We start from the raw sequence: 21662 nt of genomic DNA, 5'->3' as shown, positions 1-21662 counted from the left end.
GTTGAAGAAATAGTAATAATTTATGTAGGATTAAAATCACAAATTTAATAGGATGCCATCAATTATATTAACAACCTGAAAGATATATATATAAAGCCCAAAAAGCACGTTAGGGACCAAAAATGTGATGGCTCCTAATTTATGGGAGTCCAATTTTGCCGATTATTTTATAATCTCAATATCTTTAAGTAGCAAGTTGAGGCAGGCAAGTTGTTATAAATTCCCTTATTTTTATTTAGAGTGATGGGGGGCCACTCATAAATTAGTTAAATAGGAAAAATTTTAAATTATTTAATTTATTTTATAAAATAAAAATAAGATTTAGTAATTTTACTGTATTTTCTACATTGTAGGTATTTTTTTATAATTATTTTGTAACTCTTTTATTTTTCTAAAAAAAAAATAAAATAAAAATGCATTAAAAAAATAGGTACAATATAGACAATACAATATAATAATTAAATCCTATTTATTACTTTATTTAATAAATATATACATTTTTTTTGTGTGTGTTATTTGTCTATACTTTATCTTGATTTTGACAACTTATGTCTAATTAATTACTCAGCTTTAAAGAAATCTGTTCAACGCGGCTCCAATCTACTGCTATATATTCCCTCCGTCCCACTTTAATGGACTTACTTTTTTTGGGCACATAGATTAAGAAAATTTATTTTTTAGTAGAAAAGTGATGGAAAGTGGTATGGTCCACACCAATTAAGTACACATTTTTTACTTAAAATGGAGAACGAGCCTATTAGAGTGGGACATCCCAAAAAGGAAAACGAGCCTATTAGAGTGGGACGGAGGGAGTATAATATAAAAAATGAGTTTTTCCCTCCTTTTTTCTTTATTCTTTCATCATTTTTTTTCCTCTTCCTATCAATTTTTTCTCCTCTTTTTAATTTTTTTTTCTAAATATCGTCATATTTGATTAATGAAAAAAATATTCAATATGCATTTTAAATTTAATTCGTGATAAAAGTCATCAAAATAAATTTAAAATAAATAAATTATGAAGATTTTTTTAATATGTTATTTTCTCTCTCTATTACTTTTTACAACTTTCTTTTTCTATGTTTGTTTATGAAGTATTTATTTATTAAAATATATTTTGCATTTATTTATTTAAATATATTAATTAATTTCAATGTTCGTCTTGTATCGCACAAATGGAAGTACTAGTTATGAACTAAAATTTCAACTTCTAAAATGTCATCTTGTGTGACGTCAGTTTTTCAAATTCATTTACCTTTTCTTTAACAAATTTTTAACTTTTAAAGGGTCACATTATAATACACATTATTTTTATATATTTATATATGTTTTCTCAATTAGTTTTATTTACAATATTATTCATATATATTTAATTTAAAATTATATATTTCAAATCAAATTTTTACGATATTTATGTCGAATAAAAGCTTTCGTCGCAAACTTTAATACTCCCTCATCCACAAAAAATAATCTTTTTTTTGTCATTTTAAGACATCCACAAACATTAATCAATTTTCACTTTAAAAACTTTCTATCACGCTCTTTTCTTCACTCATAATACAATTAATTATTATTATTATTAACACTATTTTTTTAAATAAAGTCCATTCTCCAGTCACAATACATTAATCAATTTTATTAAAACTCGTGCCGTCTTCTTCTCAGACTATTTTTTATGGACAAAGGGAGTTTAAGATACATATTCGATATATTTTAGAATATATAGACTAAAAACTTTGCATTCTTTTGTGCTACTATTTGAGAAGATGCAAAAATCGAATAATTGTTAACAACATTCGACAAAGCAAGTAAGACATGTTTCACCACAACTTCAATTACTAAGTTAAAATACTGCGAGGAAATCCAAAATTCACTCTTGATAACCCAAGAAGCAGTAGCTATTACAAATTTAAAAACCAATTATTTACTACAGAAAATTTACCAAAACATAATTTCAGTAAGGCCGTACCTCCCTTGTGCATTGCAAACTATTTTGGAAAATTTAAGAGAGGGATCCTCACAAGCTCTCTTGCAGTTGGTTTAGAAGCACAAAATCTGCATCTTCATCTCCATGACTATCTGCTCTATCCTCTATTGCGGCGGCGCTGTCAGTAATCGTCAGTTCACGCAGGGCGGGTAAACTCGACATATAGTCTTTATCTTCAAGGGAGCCTACTTGTCTCAGGACCTCTATTAAGGCATTCTTCATTGCAATGTCGCCATTTTGCTCCGAAAAATCAAGAATGGCTGAGACATTGGTCAGTTTTGGCCTCCAGTTCTTCGAGCCTTCAGTTGAAGCAGCATTCTGAAAGCAAGATAAGGCCTCGTGAATCCTCGAATTATGGATGTGGATTTCTGAAAGGATTTCCCAAGTCATTGAATTAGGCTTTCCCCCCGCCTCAATTATCTGGTCGAAGAAGGTATCTGCCTTCTGAAAAAGCCCTTTTCTGACATATGAACTCAAAATCAGATTTCCCACTCGTGGGTCATAGACTGATCTCAGTCTGAGCCATTCGTCATACAACTCCTCAGCACCCTCAAGATCGTCCATTCTGAGCAGAGCAGAGATCATAGTATGGTAGCCCACATTTGGAATATTGACAAATGATGCCTTGTAGCTGTTCCACACTCGATAAACATCCTCTTTCTTACCAGCACTCCCATATAGACTGATAAGATAATGATACGGCATACGATCCCGACCTGTCATTCTACTTTCAATCTTCCTCAAACTGTCTACAGCCTTCTCGAGCTGCCCAAACTTGATATACATCGTAGCCATTGTGCTATAAGTAGTCCAATTGGGATTGACGGTGGTGTCCAGCTGCATACGGTTAAAAACTTGTTCCATTTTCTCTAGGGATCCCTCAGATCCACAGGATGACAGCCAAATGTTGTATGTGTAAAGATCTAACGCTATGCTCTTCTCCTTCATTTCAGATATCAGTGGCTCAATCTTTTCGTATTCCTTAAGACTCATATAGAGCGTCATCATAACATTATATGGAAGTGGATGACTAGCGTATCCTCTATTCTTAATTTTATTCATCAGAGATTCAGCTTCTTCTCTCATTCTAGCACGGACATAAGCATTCAAAAGGGACCCATATATTCTCTTATCTTTCAAACCATCTGGAAGCTTCTGAAAATATTGCTCAGCACTTGAAATCCCATGCACTTTAGCAATCAAATCTAGCTGAATAGCAGTGTCGCTCGTGGTTATTCGGAATCTTTCTGCTCTATTATTCATCCAATCATAAACCTGCATGATCACAAATTTTTCACAAATACTACAATACCAGATACATTAATAACTTGATACAGCCAGACTAGCCCATAAGTTACATTAATATCTATTGAGAACAAACCTAGTTATTGGCATCAACATTCAGCCATCAAATCACAAGGAGTGGCCATGACAACAAACTCTCAACCAAAATCCCAAACCCAACATAAAGAGTAGGGAAGGATTTAAAATGGGATGAAATTCTAGATATCATCCTAGATTAGTTTTCTATATTTTCTTAAGCCCATTAATTCCGATAACTCACCTCATAATATTTCAACTAAGTCCCATTGGCCCCAATTTCAGACTCTTTACATAGCACAGCATGGAACAGAATAAAACATGAGCAGACTTTGTGCTTAGACATGACTCTCCGAAGCACAAAATCACTAAAAACCAAGCAAACTAGAAAAAAACTAAAAAATCACAAAAAGGGTTATCTTTTAGCACATTTGCGGCCTTATTTTATCATCACTGTTATTATCCTCAAAGCTCCCAAAGATTGACATTAACAAAGTTTCATCTTAGCCACTTAAACAGAAGAATCAAACTCCAGTAGGTTGGCAACAGTTGAAAGCCAAACATGAATACAGTAATCCGTCAATTTCAACAGCAACAACGATGTAGCTTATATCTAATTTGAAAACAAATACCTCAAGAGCCAATTTGAAGCGCCTGAACTTCCTGAGCTCCTTGACAACTCTGGAGAGCTCCCATTTGGAAAGCCTCTTGCCCTCATTCTCGGCCTGATTCAACACAGAAGCAGCGCCCCCATCCAAATTCGAGTTTTCCAACGACGATATTTTCTTATGTATAGCGTTCCATTTCAGCATCGGCCTCTTCTCATAATCAACAGTTCCATAGCTGTAAGGCTGCGGTATCGACGAGCAAGTGACAAATGCCGGATTGTTGTGGGTTTTAGAGGCCGCCGGTAAACTGGATTGCTTGAGAAAATAAGTGGAATTTTGCAGAAGCCCAGACGACAATGAGAGCGAAGTTGAAATCTGCAAATGGTTAGAATTCTTCTGGTGATAATTAGGGGGAAGAATTTGAGCAGTGGGTTGGAGAATCATGCTTCTGCTGTGGAAAGTTGGATTTGGGAATTTAGGGTTTATGCTGAGACTGTGAGAGTGGAAGTGGCGCGCCTCTGCCGCTTGGATTTGGGAATTTAGGGTTTATGCTGAGACTGTGAGAGTGGAAGTGGCGCGCCTCTGCCGCTTGAATTTGGGGTTTTACAGTTCGTTGCTTTTCCCTCTTTTGGGTTTTTTTCTAGAGATAAGATGTCGCTACTTTCCTTTATTTGCAAATGAGCCCCTAAGGTCTATTTTATTTCAACACGAACCCACTAGATTTTAGTTATTTATATCCAACTTTATAGTCATTCGGATTTAATTATAACTCAATTAATTATAGGCTATAGTTTAATACGAACTTCACATGTTTTTATAATCTCTTTGTCAAAAAACGTAGTCCCCAAATCCTTGTATATGTCGTTAACGAGGCCTAGTTCAAGTGGTAAAGTTGAAGCATCCAAAAACTTTTCTTTATGAGATGTTGAACCCTTTTCAGGGTTGAGGAAGTTTTTTTCTGATTGAGACTCGGGATTCCGAATGGCCCTCTAATCAATATTTTATATACATATACTTTTATTACCTAATTTGCAGGAATGTCAACAATGTTGACCAGTAATCAAGATCGATGACGCGGCGAGTCAGCCGTGAAATATTTTTAAGCAGTAGCGGTAGCGCCTGCGATATCCTTTACAATCCATCAACCCTGATGAGCGATATGAGGAGCATGTGATCTCGACGGTGGCAGCCTTGAGTTGGCCCGAACATAAAAGAACAAGACAAAATAGTTTGTTAGAAGTCGATTTATAGTTAGATTTCCGTAATGATTTGTAACCAATTCACATTGTTAGATTTTCAATAAAGTCTAAGAGAAAGATCTTGAATCCAGTCATGTGCTTTGAACAACTGTTGTCGAAATTACCAACAATGCTTTGAAGGTGACTTCCCAATCTCTTCCTTGCACAAAAACAGTCTTGCAAAAACTAGACTTTTTAAAAGTGGGTCTTGACAAATTAGTTGTTCCATTTGGAACCCAAATTATCGTGATTAATCTACCAATTAATTCCACAGAATCCCAAGGAATTACCATAATTAATTATACAATTTTAAGTGTTATTTGTAACAAAATTTCGAACAACATTTATGAAAATTAATAGAGAGATGGACAGAGTGATTAATGAGCATATAATAAGATCAATTAAATTTAAATGAATACAAATATAAAAGTAGAAACGTAGTTGTGAATTTGTTCCAATCTAATCGGATTTAGAAAAAAAAATTATTAAAAATCCAGTTGAAGAATTTAAGTGTGAGACGACTAGGAGAGTGTATCGAGTCAAGTCAATTTAAGAATTTAATCCAATTTAGAAATTAGGTTGTGAAGACTTGGTCTGCTCAATTATAGTATCTCATTCGTCTCTCAAATATCTTCCTTTCTTTACATTTTGGTCCATCTCCACAATATTTTTCTATCTTATTTTTGGAAAAAAAACCACTGATTATTATAATTACAATCTTCATTCTTTGTGGGACTCATTTTCCGCTCATTAAATAAACAATTAACTTTTATTAAAACTCACGTCACCCTTCCTTAAGAAGATGTTCGAGGGAGCACTGGCGGAGCCATGTAAGGGCTTGGGTGGGCTTTTGTTTTATAAATATTTTATTATTATTATTCATAAATAATAATAATAATAATTCAGCCCACCGCTAATTAAAAAAAATATTATTTTTATTAATTTCATTGCATTAGTCTTGTTGGCTATTCTTGATTCTGATACTATTTTGTGTTGTAAATTATGTTTATGATTAAAGGATGGTTAAATAGAAGCTATGATAGTTAAATTTATATCAATTCTTCTATTTGTGGTATCCTGTCATTTTATTTAATTTTGTAAATAACAATTTGGTCGTGTATATTGAAAAGATATTGCACCGTTTTCAATTAATGAATGCATGTCGAATTAAGTCAATTATCATTGCTTTCTCAAACGAAAACAACTAGCTCACCAAGTATTTAGTCTTTAGTTATTTGTAATATATTGAAACTATATAATTTATGAAAATATTGTTTATTATTGTACTTATTTTTTAAGTAAAAATATCTAAAATGTACGAAATACCCAAAAAAAATGGGGGCTACCGCCCCAGAACCCCCGTAAAAGTTAGTTCTCGGCTTCTCACAATGAATGGCATTACACGTGGCATACCATCATTTTCTTTATACTAGTATACGCCCGCTCGTGCAATGCACGACCAATATTAAAATTTAACAACATTTTATATAACTAAATATACATATTAAACAATAATTTCAGTATAAATAAATACAAACATGAATCTCCATAAAAAAAATTGAAATTATCCACGGTATTCAAATATGTTTTTGTGTCGTATTTCCCGTTTATCTTACATAACAATGTAGATGAACATATATATTTCAATACGTAATCGTTGATTTCATTTTTTTAAATGTAAAATAGTCGATAAACATATTAAGATGATCTTATATTTACAAAAGTAAATCCAGCTTAATCAAGCATAATAGTGACTTATGTTGTTAAAAAAAGGTCCCATATACAAAGATATTATTCAAAATTATTTCAAAATTTTGACTCTTTGTATTAGATCAAGTCGAAGCTAAGATCGTGTAATCCAAAGGAGTAAAAAAACTTACCCACGGTGAACTAAATAAGCTATGTAATGTTTCTACTTAACCAGGGGCTTAGCCACTGGCCACCGGATCCTCACTTAAGTGAAGTGACCTGGGTTCGATCCCTCTTGGGAGCGAATTGGAGATTGGAGATATAAGGTGGATTTTGGTGAATAGAGAGATAAGGTGGTTCTTAGAGTGGATGGGGAACTAATTACTAACATCTAACATGACTTTGCCCGATCAAAAAAAAAATGTAATGTTTCTATTTTTTTGTCATTGTCTGAACATTAAATATTTTTTATAATACTATTTATACATTTGTTGATTATACTTCACTGAATGTATTGATAGGAATTGTAGAGAAAATCCGAAGTCAATTTGAATTACCTTTGAATTCGTAGAGAAAAGGGTTCATTGAGGGCAAAAATCTGAACGGAAAAATAGGAACAGAACGGTGGTTGAATTTGAGGGCAATAATGAGATTTGGGTTCAAGAGAATTCGGGTGGTTTACATATCAGAGGGGGGGAGGGGGCGCCGTATCTGCAAACGGGATTAATCTCGCTAAAGAATTCCGGCCTTTGCATAATCATGGGCCGAGTGTGTTACGCGAGAAGACACCAAACACTAGTGCAAAGTTGTATTAATATGCTAAACAACAAGTAACAGCCCAGCAAACACGCCCTTAATGGTTAAAGTTTCAAATTATGGCAGTAATTTTTTATCGTTAAACTGCCCTTTTATATTATACTAGTATGTGCCCGCTCGTGCGATGCACGACCATCATCGAAATTGAACGATAATTTAAATAAATAAATATAAATATTAAATATAAATGATCTCAATAAAAAATTAAATTATCCACAATATAATCTCACTAAAAATATGAATCTGAAAACATTTGAAATTTCAATTTTTGAAATAGCAATTAATTAATTTAATTGATAATATGTATAAATATATAAATTATGAAATATCAAAAGCAAGTATAAATGATAATGAGTATCATTATGGATCATATAATATTTAAGATGTGCAGAACTATTTATTTACATATAGTATAACTATAGTTTAATATAGTTTTCGAATACATATTTATGCGGTCATTTCATTTAAATACAAATTTTAAAATAAAGTTCCTATCAACGAATACAATTTTTTATCAATTGGAAAGTGAAAAAATAAAGGGTTTAACATGATATATGTGTCATTCATTTTCAAAAATAAAATGTATACATTTTCAGTAAATTTAAATAAACGTGCTACTACATAATTAAACTCTTCAATTTAATTTTATTTTTTATTTTAAAGAAAATGGATAATGATTCTCCAATTAATGATTTTCCAATGAATCATTTTGAAGCTTAAAATTTTGATTTTTAAGATATAGATATATATATATATAGAAACAATGGTGTCAAATGGCCACATTGAACATGCAAACACAATATTTGGCCACTAATTGAAAAAACACAAATTATGGCCATTAATTAGGCAATATGCCTAATATACCCCTAATTGGGCGGACTGGGTAGGGTCAGGAGCGCGGGTCGCGTGCCGGGTTGGATCAGGCACGCGGGTCGGGTTAGGCACTTATGGCACTATTAGTGCCATAAGTGCCAACGAATTTTTTTTTTACTCCCCCTGCCATGTCTACCCCCCAGACCCCCGACCCCACCCACCCCCAAGCCAAAAGAAACTTTTTAAACACTTTCCATAGGGTTTAGATATTCCATTTAGGGTTTAGATTATCCATTTAGGGTTTAAATGTTCCATTTAGGGTTTAGATGATGTTGTTGTTTCTATATTTGTTATGCATGTTTGGCACTTATGGCACTAATAGTGCCATAAGTGCTAAAAAGATCATTTTACTTTATTTTATTTTGGATTTTCGTTGGCACTTATGGCACTATTAGTGCCATAAAATAAAACAACAAAAATAAAATTTGATTTATTTTTATCTAGGGGAAGTAATTTTTTTTTTTGTTTTTGGCTTGGGGGTGGGTGGGGTCGGGGGTCTGGGGGGGGGTAGACAGGGCAGGGGGAGTAAAAAAAAATTTTCGTTGGCACTTATGGCACTAATAATGTCATAAGTGCCTAACCCGACCTGCGTGCCCGCGCTCCTGACCCTACCCAGTCCGCCCAATTAAGGGCAAAAACGTCCCAGAGCTATAAAAATGGTCAAAATTTATGTTTTTTCAATGAGTGGCCGTAGTTTTTGTTTTATGATTCATTTTGGCTATTCCAAAATTTTACTCTATATATATATATAATTAGTTATTTATCGATATTAATGTAAATTTGACCTTTAAAAATATTTTTTTAGGCTAAAGTATTCTAAAAGGAACAAATATAAGTTTCATCATTGTAATTGCATTAAACTAATATAATAAAAATATAAAAATACTACTAATATATAGTAAAAACATAAAAAATAAAATAAAAAAATATAGAAAAATGAATGAAAATAGAAAGGAAACAACGGTGACATTTTAGAAAAATGAGAAATGAGAGAGGATATGATAGAGGAGAGAAGAGAGAGGAGAGAGAGAAAAAAATAATTTTGTGACTATAAACTATAATGGTTTTAAATTTATTTTTTATAACTTTTACATCAAATTAAAGATATCATCAATATCTTTAATTTAACATCTATATTGAGTATGTTTTTATAAATCAAAGTTGATGATTTTTAAAAGAGAATCAAAACTACAAAAAAGGAAAATAAGAGAGAGAAATTTTGATGGGAAAAAGTTTATAGACTCCTCTTTATAGATATAGATATATAGATTTGTTGACATTGGTATGTGCGTGACTTACAACATCATGCGCATTCTATTGAATTATTCGCATCTAAATTATTAACTAAAAGATTGATATTTAACATGAATTATTATCGATTAAATATGCAGCGGATGAGCATGAAGGTCACCAGTTTTCTGTGTTTTGCTTTTGAATTATCCAATAATCTTACCTTTTTATTTTTTTTTTGTCACAATCTTGTTTTTTAATTATAAAATAATATATTACATATGAAATATCTTGCATTAATGTTATCATGTTTATATAATTATTATAATAGATGAGCATCTTAGATAGGACATGCGCAATATGAATAACGTACAAACATACAAAATTCATGCTAATATTTCATCCAATAAATAATTCGATCATTCGGGAATTAAAATGGTATGACGATATGAATTGCTGAATATTTTAGGAGTGTGAATTCTATCTTTTGTATTGTACTAGTAGGATCATCCGTGCGATGCACGGCGAAATCGAAATTAAATGATATGTTTAAATAAATAAATAGAAATATTAAAAATAGAAATAAAATATAATAAATGCAAAATATGATTTAAAAATAAAATAGTAATTACTCAATAAAATTCCGAATTGAAAAACACAATTTTCAATTATGTATAAAGTGTAATGATAATTATAGTTATTAAATTATTTAAATTATTTGATAATGAAAATTAATATTACACATTATTATTATAGAGTATTTTACATAATAATAATAAATAAATATTTTCATGCATGAACATAAATAAAAAGTTGTAAAATTTTAACAAAGAGAACGCAAATAAAATATTTTAAAATTTTAATAACCTATTCATTTTTAATAATTTTTATACCATATTAAAGATCTTCTGACGAACTTAAACTTAAGACGCACATTGAATATTTTTTATAAATTAAATTTGACAATGTTTAGAATAGAATTTAAATTATAAAAAGAAAAGAGAAAAAAATAGTAAAAAAATTGATGGGAGCAGAAATGGAAAGAGAAAACTTCTCTTTTATATAGATATAGATAGATATTGATTTAATGAACACAATTTTTAAAACTGCAGCGTTAGAGGCATCAGATATCACTCAGTAACACTAGCTGGCTTGGCATAGAGTGTTTTTAAGCAAATTCATGTTGAAATTTTGGCACATCTTAAGTGGGACAATTTGAGGTAGAGAGAAAGAATTTAAGAGAATTTGGGTAGAAGCTGAATTTCTATGAAGGCAATATTGTTCCAAATATTGTTGATGTTGTTGTTGTGTTGATATATTTATATCTTGATTCTTGATTCTTTTTTTTTTTTTTTTGAAAGGAAATCTTGATTCTTGATTATATCATATTTTAGTATATCTTAATTCTTGATCATATCATATTTTACATTTAACCAAGTCGCAACACAAGGACATATTTATATCTTAATTCTTGATCATATCATATTTTACTTTCATATATCATTTTATCCTATGTCGCATATCTTAAAAGGGAACATTTGGGCTATGATTTATATTACTGATTGAAGAGAAAATACAGAATCGAAAAACTCAACAATTTTCAGACCAAATTCTCCAGCTGAGCAGCAGCCTTGTCGTCACCACCGCCGTCGCCACGGCCGCCACCGAACTTTTCTTTGACTAGGCGCACCATCTCTCCGACCTCCTCCTCGACAGCGGCGTCCCTCTTGCTCAACGCTGCGTGAAGTATAATGACGGGCGTGGTGGCAGCAAGGACTATAAAGAGATGAGGAGCAGCATCCGTGAGAATGAGCTCGACTGCCGCCGCGACAAAGAGGAGAAAAAACACGATTCTCGTGTCGATAATCCGATGCAGAGGGAGAGCACGCATCAGAAGCGAGTACAGAAACGCCACTTCAGTGGTGGCAACGAGGTACACGATGGAGACCTTACGGGCCGGGACGAGGGCAATGAAGAGCACGGTCCATACAAACGTTGCGTAGTATAAACTGAAGCTTTCGACGTTTCTCACTATCCTAATCACACCGGATTCTGGGCTTGATGGTATGTTAAAGGGGAAAGAAAAGGCTACGGTATAGAGCTTCTTTCTCGACCAATCTTTCGATTCGTCGTCGTTCGTGGAGGGCAGCGGAGGTGGTGGTGATGGAGGATTGGTGGATGGCCTCTGTGTGGTGGCGCTATAGTTAGCCATGTTTGAGAGAGAAAGCAAGAAAATAAAAGGAAAAAGGAAATTGGGTGTTATGAATGAAGGTAGATTATAGGCTTCATATATAGACTATGGTAGTGGATATGCAACAAAGTCAAGGATAATGACAAAGTCAAGGATAATGATAGATTTGTCATCTAATATTTCTTTCTAGGAAAGCCCCACATAATTTTATTTTATTTTTAAAGACAAAAACAAGGGTCCATCAACATAAAACAAATTCCACAGCATTGATTAAAATGGTTGAAGACAAAACATACACATTTAGCTAAAACTTAAAAGGAAGAGATCTCATAAAATTCTCTCCCTAAATTATAGATATGGAGACATTTAGGAAGGTTTAAGCAATGTGAAGTCAGATGCAAGGATTCAGTTTGCCTCAAATTGTGAAGATTTTTATAGTCGTTTTACAGTATAGTAGCAGTTGATAGTTTCCCATTACCTCTATGATCTGTAAATCAGCATCCCGGCCAGCTTCTGTAAATTATTTTGTCGTTCTTCGCATTTCCATGTACATAAACCTTCGGAATTTTAACCTGAAGATAATAATAGAGAAATTATAGGTTCACTATATATAGTATGTCTATTCAAACAAAAGAATGAGATGGATCTTATTCATGTACCAGCGATATGGGTGGAAACCCAGCATGAAGACGAATCCCAGAAAACCCTGTCGTGCTAAGTAGACACTTGTAGCCATTTATTTGAGCATGCTCGCTGCAACAAAATCGGACGTGCTCTGATTATTTTATGAAAGAGCTACTGGTGCAAAGGGCATAATCGAAGAAAACATTCGCTCTAATAAATCTCCTTTGTCTACCTACATTATCTTAAAACAAATTGTTTTATCAACAGTTTGAATATGATTGCCCCAAAAAGACATAAAACTGGTTTAATCCTATGAGATCCTTGAGATGCCAAGCCTGTTACCCCTAAAAAATTAAAATACTACTAAACCATTTTGACAGACATAATTTCAGGAAAATCACCTTAAAAGGTAAGTAAAATTTCTTCTCTGAAATTCTGGAAGAGAAATCCCTTCTTCTTTAGAGTACCTGAATCAAAAAGCAAGAAGAATAAACATACATGGAGGCAATTATAAGCATCATTTAATCTACTATCATATACATATCAAAACTTGAAAATCTCTCTAATCCAATATCGTTATACTAAAAGGCAAATTTTCATACTTCAACAGTTACACTAAGATAAAAACAAAAAGATATATTTAGAGCAGACCCCCAAACACAGAGAAAACATCTTCAATCATACCTCCACGGCTCATGATTTTCACAGAAGCGCGAGATTCCATTCATTGCTGAGAATGTGTCGATGTGAACCCAGATTTCATTTGAATTGTTTCCCAAATGCCCTGTTAGAACAATACCCAATCCTCATGGGTTATTGCAGTTTCTAGTGAACACTTGTAATTCGTGTCTAAAGCTACTGTTATAGCTAACAAGAAAATCAAAATCATTCTACAGACACATGCATGCAAGAATGTGAAATAAATAGCAACCAGCACTGGGTAACTTAAGTTAACAATGTAACTATATATGGTCTCAAAAGAAAACAAAAAGGTTAGCAATGTAACTGGTCACTAATTAATCCTATTTGAAAATACTTATCGTAAATTAAAATGATGCTAGAGTTTGAGTTGCATGTGCATGTTGCAAAGCTCGAAATTCCATGTATTGGAACATAATGATAATTCATCCATGTTCAGTTATGCGCAAATAAATAATAACATATGTGGAACTACTGAAAGAGAGTATCGGGTTGGAGCTTTAGACTGCAGTTGATCTTTAATATTTCGTGGCAGGTCTTGAAGAGGTATTTTAAGTACATCTCAATATTCATAATGTGGTTAAAAATTCAGTGTGGATACCATTTCGTGCACTTACATATCTCCATACAAATAGGAAAATGGGAACTAATCATACATGAACAGTGAAGACCAAGAAAGCAGAAAGAAATTGAAGTTTGTAAGGTTTAAGGTAAATGCAGTCTTTTGCTGGGTGGCATGTGCAAGAGGGGGGTGAAGAAAGAGCTTACCCATCTTATGCAAAGCTTTTAGGGCATGACCACTAGGATAGTTCTCGTACGATGCCATAAATGTCAAGATTGTACACCCTAGACTACATAATAAGAAGTCAGCAGAGACGGGAGAAGTTCTTAACAATACAACAAAATGTTACTTGGCTTAACCTGATCAGGAACAACCCCAGCATGGCAATGTTAAGATATTTCCACAAACTCTTTTTCCGATTGTTGTAGCTTTAAAAAAAAAGGTAGTATAAGAATAAGAATAAGAAAAAGTTGACTGGATCAACTTGTCAACAATTAACAATTGCTTTGTGATATTATTTAGCAGAAATATTTTACGGGAAGAAGTTACATACATTCTGCTAGCAGCAATTGCAGCAGACAAGTTAAAGATAGGAACAGAGCTAATAATGAATCGGAGTTCCTGCAGCAGGAAATTCAAATCACTGAAATTGTACAACAGACTGACATGAAGTCAAATACAGCTGAATGCTGATTCAATGGAGACATTACCTTGTGTGGAAGCTTTGAGTAAAGTGTAACAAAAGAAAAAATAGGAATAATATAGAACCGAATCCTTCTGTCGAGTAATAAGCCCAGCTGCACCAAAATGCCACATCAAATCAGGCAAAACAATATTTCTGTAACATATTAGGATTTATATATTTGGCTCAAGCAAGACTGCAGCCTCTTTCTAACAGCTTATGCAGTTGAACTCCTTTTTTTTTTTTTTTGACAGAATCAAATTACTCAACAAATACAGAAAAAAAGTTCAGCAAAAGATGAAAAAAAAAAAAAAACTGAATATACCATTACATATATACTACAAGCACAAAAACAAGAAAATAAGACGAAATGTGCAGTAAGAAGACTTTGCAATTTGCATGCCATGAGAAAGAGAGTTTATCAATTGTATCCATACAGGCTCACACACGCACAATGAGAAACCTAAAACAACCATGACATACTGTGTTCAACCTAAAAGGTTCCATCAGATATATTGTTTGATATATATAGGGTGCGTTTACTTTGATGGAAAAGGAGAGAAAAGATATATTTTCACTATTTTTCCACCATTTTTACATGTTTATTATGATAGAAAATTTTCTCCGGGCAGGGTGGAATATTTTCTCAGGCAGCTCTTTTTCACTTATTTTCTCTCCAATGTTAGATAATTATCTTTGGGTAGTAGTGTGAAAATATTTTCCAACATTTTCTCATCTTTTCATCTCGAGTAAAAGTAAAACATATGATAAAATTTTACAACCAAAGTAAACGCACCCATAGATTATAACTTCAGATGATACCAATCATATGTCACCATGGGGATTAGATTTTATGATATATAAAAGCTTATGCTCACCACAGACAGCGGATATGCCACCAGCAACGAGCGGGGAAGAGCTGATGTGAAGTACCAGTGGAAAGCATGAGTCTAAAGGAAGTTATGGAAAAAAAAAAATAAGAAGTCAAACAGACATTAAGATGTTTGTCTAAAAGAAGTTATGGAATAAGAAGTCAAACAAACATAATGGATGGTTGACTTTAATTAAAGGATACACCCCATTCAGAACTTCGATTCAACACTGAATTAAACCAAAAGACTTCCAGCTCAGGCCATAACATCCTCCTCCACATGACTGAATCAACCATCACTGTCAAACCTGCAACCCAATATTATAAAACTTTATATCATTGACATATAGATATGTAAAGATGTGAAATATGTCGATATAATCAGGGTTTAGCTAACAAACCTATGAAAGAGCAAGCAGCTATCAAGCACGATATTACAGCTTTCCGCAATGAAATAGATCTAGACTGTATTTGATTAATTCAACGCATAGTTAGAGACTTAGAGTGGAAAGAAGAAAAGACAGCTAGCATAGCATCCAATGCAAATAGGCAAAAGCACGAAGGAATCACATTCTTCTCATGATTAAAAATCACCCGATTTTTATGTGTACATGTGTGCACACACTATGCTATCTAAACAAACTCCTAATAAAGTGTGAGACTGTAAGCATATAGCTGTACAACTCCAAGATAAATTCTCAAAATCACTGAAGTCTGAAGTATTTTAGTATTCCCTATGGAAACAATAAAGCATGTTCACGTAATATAAGTGGTAACTTAATAAGGCAAAAGATACACCTGATCAGATATTTTTTTTTTGGGGGGGGGGGGGGGAGGGAGGGGCAGAGAGAGAGAACATCGGAAGCAGCAGATAGAGAAAAAGAACAGAAAATATTCATTTAATTAGTCATGGCTATATCACATACCAGCAATAGTTCAAGCCCCAAAGGTGAAACAAGTAACAAGATGTCACATCTGAAGACGATGGTAGCAAAAACCTGACCTTAGAAAACAGACCTTCATTAATCAGAATACGATAAAAGTTGAAAGATCTATGATCTCTCGAAAAACTAGAAAAGAGGTGAATTAAATGATTGTAGGTTTGAGAGAATGTTGCCTAAAGATTTAAAAAAATCAAATAAAATCAGTTAAGCACTTAATACATTTGAAATTGAGGCAACTTCCTATAAATGGAACTGAACAATGGGATGCAATATGAAGTCTGATTTGATTGCCTAACTGCCCTAACCAGAAACAAGAATAGAAGGACAATGAAATCATAGATAAATGGAAATTTGGAAGCTACTCCCAAGGTCCACAACAACAATGCAAAAGCATAACATACTACAAATTAAATAAAATCTGAAGAGTATGGAAATCTTACAAAAGATTTTAATTATTAGTTGGGAAGACGTACCAAAGAATTTAATGCTGCATAAAACCTTCTCTGAAACCAATACCCATACGCCAAGTTAACTACAAAAAAGAAATTACAGCTAAATCAGCACACAAAGTGAAATATTTACAGCCAACACTATGCTAAGTCACAAAACAATGTTGAAGCCCTATTTGAAAGAACACAATATATTGGAAGACCTACATGTTGCTATGGCAAGAACATATGACATGGTCCCATGGAGAAAGAATGAGAAATTCACAATAGTTTGAATTAACAGCTGATGTCCTAATTTGGATATAAAAATGCATTTTATCCATTCATCATTGCACCAGGCAGATTTTGTTGACTAAATACTAAGAGGAGAGTATTTTGCATTTTATGATAAATCTGTAGAGTTTGTTTGTCTGTTAGGTCTCGAAAACATAAACTTGCAGGTCGAGATGATATTTGCCAAATCTTTTGCGATGCTATCAGTTACTTATGACAAGAATTTCTCAAAACAAATTAATACCATATAGATAGTAAAGTCAAACGAAGATATAAAAATCTTCACACAACCATTTATCTAAATGTCTCAGTATGAATGACTCTGCTGCTATGAACAAAAAATAATACAATGAAGTGTGACCCTGTTCAGCAGCATGAAATTCATTTTTGGCATGTGTGTGTCGGTCTAGTGCTGTTCGAGTCCACCGTCACATGATCTTTAAAAATTATTTGTTCATTTCATAGGAAAAAGGTTAATCATGTTTTGTGCCCCCAAGGGCCCCAACTTTCAGTGTTTTCCACAAAATGTCCCCAACTTTCAGCATTTTCAATAAAATGTCCTCAACTTATGTTTTCTATTAAAAAATCCCCAACTTTCAGCATTTCCAGAAATTTTCCCACTATACAAAATTTGATGAAGGAAAGATGAGTCAATTTCCGGATTCTTATGTGGAAACTTTTTTCCACCTCACCTTATAAAATGACATTGTTTCACCTATGAATCCAACGAGGTGACATCTTTATATCACTAGACTTTGTATAGCAAGACATTTTTTGGAGAACGTTGAAAGTTGGGGGTTTATGACTAGAAAACAAAAGTTGGGGACATTTTGTGAAAAACGCCGAAAGTTGGGACACTAAACATGATTAACCCAAAAAAATCATTTTTGGTTAGTTTAGACGTGCACATTGGACAATGACAGTGTGACACTAGCAACTTGAATCTCTATATTTACAATGGTTTAACAAAATAGACCTAGTGCAGGTGAAATTACCTAAGCCAAATGCCAAAATGTTAGGAAGGGGGCGTGTGCAGTAGAACAGCATGTGAAATTGAATTGCAGTCAATATTACAAAAAAAGCTTCAACTTGAGATCCAAAGTTCTTCCTGATCTGCACAAGTATGTAGCAGGTTTGCATAGCTGATTATAAATTGACACCAATTTAAAAGATTCGGAGACTCCATAAGGAAGGGAATAACAAATAAGAGAAATGTTTAAGCAAGCATGTCATGTCCTAAAAAGCATGATTTACCAGACCTCTATAGAAGAGAATAAGCAATAAAGCAAAAAGTGAATGGAAGACGGAAGGTACTTTAAAGTATAAATACCTGAATACGGAAGAATCGCAATGAAGTCAATATGATGAAGCCTAACACCAAACGAACTGGATAAAACAATGTAAGGCGAATTAAAATGGATAAATATAAAACCAAAAGTTGCAGCAATCTCAGTAAAATATAAACGATGAGTAAAATTAGAACTTGTAGATCAATCTAATACTGACCTACTAGTCAATTGAAACGCAAAACAATTTCTCTCTAAAATAGAAGTAAAACCTACACATGCCATGCGTCCATAATATGATTGCAGGAAAGTATGCAAATCATGTATATAAGCAGAATTCATAGTAATGATCGCCAACTACATAGAACTGACTTTTTTCTCAAACAGCTGTAGTAAAAATGAATCTTAAACATATCAAATCAAAAAAGGTACGTGAATGCTCAAATCTATATAGAAAAATAGCAAAAGAACATATAATAGCATATGAACAAAGTATCTTGAATAACTGAAGACTAATAGAAACAAAACATAAATATATAGTAGAAGTTTCACAGGGAAAAGTCTTACCTGCATAAAGACTGTATAGCTTTGGAAAATGCAATAAACTAGCGGCTAGCACAAATGGAGAAGCTAGAGTTGATACAAGAATGGAGCCTGTAAGAAAAGAAAGAATGTTGGAAAAAGCTGAACTATTTAGTGGATCCTAAGATCCTGTATTGCTGCCAAAGTACAAGATCAGGCTTTTCACACATAACCAAGAATGTGATCCATTATAAATTAGTAACAAGATATTATGCAAGATTGTATCGAAACGGAACTGGCATAGCAAGCAACTGAAGGCATTGGAGAAAATAGCATTAGAAAACTTACCAATAAATGTACGAGGGACTACTCCAGGAAATTCCAAATGATCATACTGAGATAGGACATAAATAAAATGAAAAGGCAGCCCAACTATTAGTAAAAATTCTTAACCGATCAAAAAATCTAATTTTACCTTTTCTGTATGATGCTGGTGGTACAAAATGTCGTGCATTGCCTAGCAACAGAGCACAAGTCAATTCATCGATTTTTCCCAACGTTCATCAAGGGGCAGAATTTTATAGTTTTTATTTTTTAAGAAAGAAGCAAACCTCGGAAAACAGTGCTTCAACCCCCTCCCCCCAAATAATGAATAGTAATATTTTTCCCAATAAAAGAAGATTGCAGAAACCCGAATGCCAAAAAAACGAAAATCTAGGAATGATTGGAGAATTGCGCCAGACCTGAACATTGAAACTTTCTTCAACCTTAGTGTAAGGCACCATGAGCACGTAAAATGCAGCAATCAACCCCAGCAACAGATCGTAACCTTATGTCAAAGAGTTTGGATAAGCTGATCGATTTAAATGAAACATACAACTGAAAAGTTATCGAATTTACCATAAACTTGCATTGATTTGGAACTTAGCGCCATTTTGTCTTTCTGTAGAGCGCAAAACCCAGAGACCTGAAGAAGAAAGAGCAAGTATTTTCAACTTTGCCCCCAAGTGTTTGAGGGTTCCTCCTAATCTATATAAAAAAACTGAGTGCATCCATGTTAGGCCATTTTCCCGCCAAAACAGTGTCAAGATACATCCAATGGTTAATAACCATTGTTCAACTTTAACCATCAACTAAAGCAATGAAAATAAAGACTTTTGCTCCAAGAAATCTCTCTCTCTCTCTCTCCCTCTATATATATATAATATATATATATATATTATATAAAAGCTGAGTACATCCATGTTTGGCCATTTTCCCGCCAAGACAGTGTCATGATATATCCATCGTTCAACTTTAACCATCAACTAAACCAATCTATATCTATATCTAAAAGCCAAGCATTGGCATGTATTGGGGGCGTTCCCGCCAATACAGTCTCACAGTTTGACCTGTGTGTAATGTGTAATCTATATCTAAAAGGCAAGCATTGGCATGTATGGGGGGCGTTCCCGCCAATACAGTCTCGCAGTTTGACCTGTGTGTAATGTGTAATCTGAAAGTTGGTTAAATTTTGGTTAATACCCATTGGTAACATTATCCATGAATTAAAGCAATGAAGATAAATACATCGGCTCCAAGAAAAATAAAGCAAGACTCAAATTTGTTGGCCAAATACCAGTTCACTGTATTTATACAGATCCAGCAGAAAAATATAAATAAAAAAATTACAGCTATTGTTGTATGCGTCTCAAGCTTCTGACACATAATAAACAAATGAAGCTAATTTTTACTGTAAATAATTTAAATGTCGGTGGAACTAAAGTAACTACATTTACACTGAAGAATTTCCAAATCATAATTTCTTTGTCTAATGTTCGATTATTTTCATATATCCACAAACTATTCAAGTAGTCTTGCAGATCTGAAAAAGGCTCGACTTAATCGGTGATTCTTTGCTAAGGCGAAAAAGAAAATCAAACATCAAACTTCCAAAACACCCAATAGCCTGCCGCCTTACCTGTCGTTGGAAACTGCTGCTGCTGTGCTGCCTGCTTGGCGCTTGCAGGTTGCGGTGCTTGGACGGAGAGGTCCGACGCGGCGAGGCCGTGGCCACAGGCGACCGGAGGAGGCGAGGACGGCGGCGAGGGGCGGACGGCAGATAGACGGTAGTTAGAAAAAACAGAAATCAGGAGCCTTTGTTACACGACTACTGCTATTTTCAATAAGCTAGCATTTGGAGTATTATAAAAGTTTTTATATTTAAAATAAATGAGGTAAGAAAATTTTAAAAAAATGAAAATAAATTTATTCAAAAAAATGAGAGAAGTTAATTTTTTTTCTTAATTTTAATCTTTAAGTAAATATAATTTTTACATTTTAAATCAAATACTATATCAAATTATAGCTCTTATCATGATCTTTAATTTTACAGGCATATTAGTCGAATTTCATAATTAAAAAAAATAAGATAAATAAAAAAATAAAATTCAATTAAGCCTTTAAATTATGTCTAAGAAAATATCACTCAATTTTGAAAATGATTTCAAATTGACCAAAGTGATATTACAGAAAATGAGAAATGATGGATGAGAGACTCGCTCAATAAGGTAATCTCATTTTAAAATAACTAGCGTATCTCCCGCGCGATGCGCGGTGACTATAATTTTAGACTTGTGTGAGCTACACGTATAATATAATATAATATAATACTATTTTATATATATATAATAGTGAAATTGTATTATATTAACAAATTTTCAATGTAAAAAAAATAATACATAATACGAAAAATTAAAATACCATAAATAAATAAAAATAATGATGAGAAAAACAACAAAATATTAAGAAGGTGTTTAAGT

At 33.2% G+C, this 21662-nt stretch overlaps 2 protein-coding genes across 4 annotated transcripts; both read right to left on the bottom strand.

Annotated features, from left to right (window-relative positions):
* Positions 1–1815: 1815 nt before the first annotated feature.
* On the bottom strand, positions 1816–4584 carry LOC131022099 (pentatricopeptide repeat-containing protein At1g02150). 2 transcript variants are annotated; one of them, XM_057951497.1, is made up of 3 exons: positions 4493–4584; positions 3937–4428; positions 1816–3259 (listed from the first exon to the last, which is right to left on the bottom strand). In XM_057951497.1, the coding sequence occupies exons 2-3, from the start codon at positions 4354–4356 to the stop codon at positions 2015–2017; spliced, it is 1665 nt and encodes a 554-aa protein (XP_057807480.1). In that variant the 5' UTR covers positions 4357–4428; positions 4493–4584; the 3' UTR covers positions 1816–2014. The 2 variants fall into 2 exon arrangements, with proteins under 2 accessions (XP_057807480.1, XP_057807479.1); XM_057951496.1 differs by lacking the exon at positions 4493–4584 and having other exon boundaries at positions 3937–4453.
* Positions 4585–11282: 6698 nt separating this feature from the next.
* Positions 11283–21042, bottom strand: LOC131022098 (dol-P-Man:Man(7)GlcNAc(2)-PP-Dol alpha-1,6-mannosyltransferase). Of its 2 annotated transcripts, XM_057951495.1 has the most exons (22): positions 20822–21042; positions 19762–19828; positions 19605–19690; positions 19337–19378; positions 19210–19255; positions 18907–18993; positions 18384–18439; positions 18049–18166; positions 16805–16863; positions 16314–16385; positions 15789–15852; positions 15592–15695; positions 15395–15466; positions 14545–14631; positions 14388–14455; positions 14194–14262; positions 14041–14123; positions 13258–13357; positions 12975–13040; positions 12609–12702; positions 12428–12521; positions 11283–11943 (listed from the first exon to the last, which is right to left on the bottom strand). In XM_057951495.1, exons 2-21 carry the CDS (start codon positions 19793–19795, stop codon positions 12444–12446), a joined length of 1485 nt encoding a protein of 494 aa, XP_057807478.1. In that variant the 5' UTR covers positions 19796–19828; positions 20822–21042; the 3' UTR covers positions 11283–11943; positions 12428–12443. The 2 variants fall into 2 exon arrangements, with proteins under 2 accessions (XP_057807478.1, XP_057807477.1); XM_057951494.1 differs by lacking the exon at positions 11283–11943 and having other exon boundaries at positions 12194–12521; positions 20822–21041.
* Positions 21043–21662: the final 620 nt, after the last annotated feature.

Source organism: Salvia miltiorrhiza, chromosome 4 (genome assembly GCF_028751815.1).
Source record: "Salvia miltiorrhiza cultivar Shanhuang (shh) chromosome 4, IMPLAD_Smil_shh, whole genome shotgun sequence".
Taxonomy (NCBI): Eukaryota; Viridiplantae; Streptophyta; class Magnoliopsida; order Lamiales; family Lamiaceae; genus Salvia; species Salvia miltiorrhiza.
Note: the sequence above shows the minus strand (reverse complement) of the source record. Positions and strands in the feature narration are given on the sequence as shown.

Coding starts and splice junctions, on each gene's coding strand:
- LOC131022099 (XM_057951497.1), bottom strand. CDS start 4,356: ATGATTCTCCAACCCACTGCTCAAATTCTTCCCCCTAATTATCACCAG. Junction 3,260..3,936: donor GCTTCAAATTGGCTCTTGAG/GTATTTGTTTTC, acceptor GTGATCATGCAG/GTTTATGATTGGATGAATAA.
- LOC131022098 (XM_057951495.1), bottom strand. CDS start 19,795: ATGGCGCTAAGTTCCAAATCAATGCAAGTTTATG. Junction 19,691..19,761: donor CAAATCAATGCAAGTTTATG/GTAAATTCGATA, acceptor CTTTGACATAAG/GTTACGATCTGTTGCTGGGG. Junction 15,696..15,788: donor AGCTGCTTGCTCTTTCATAG/GTTTGTTAGCTA, acceptor ATTGGGTTGCAG/GTTTGACAGTGATGGTTGAT.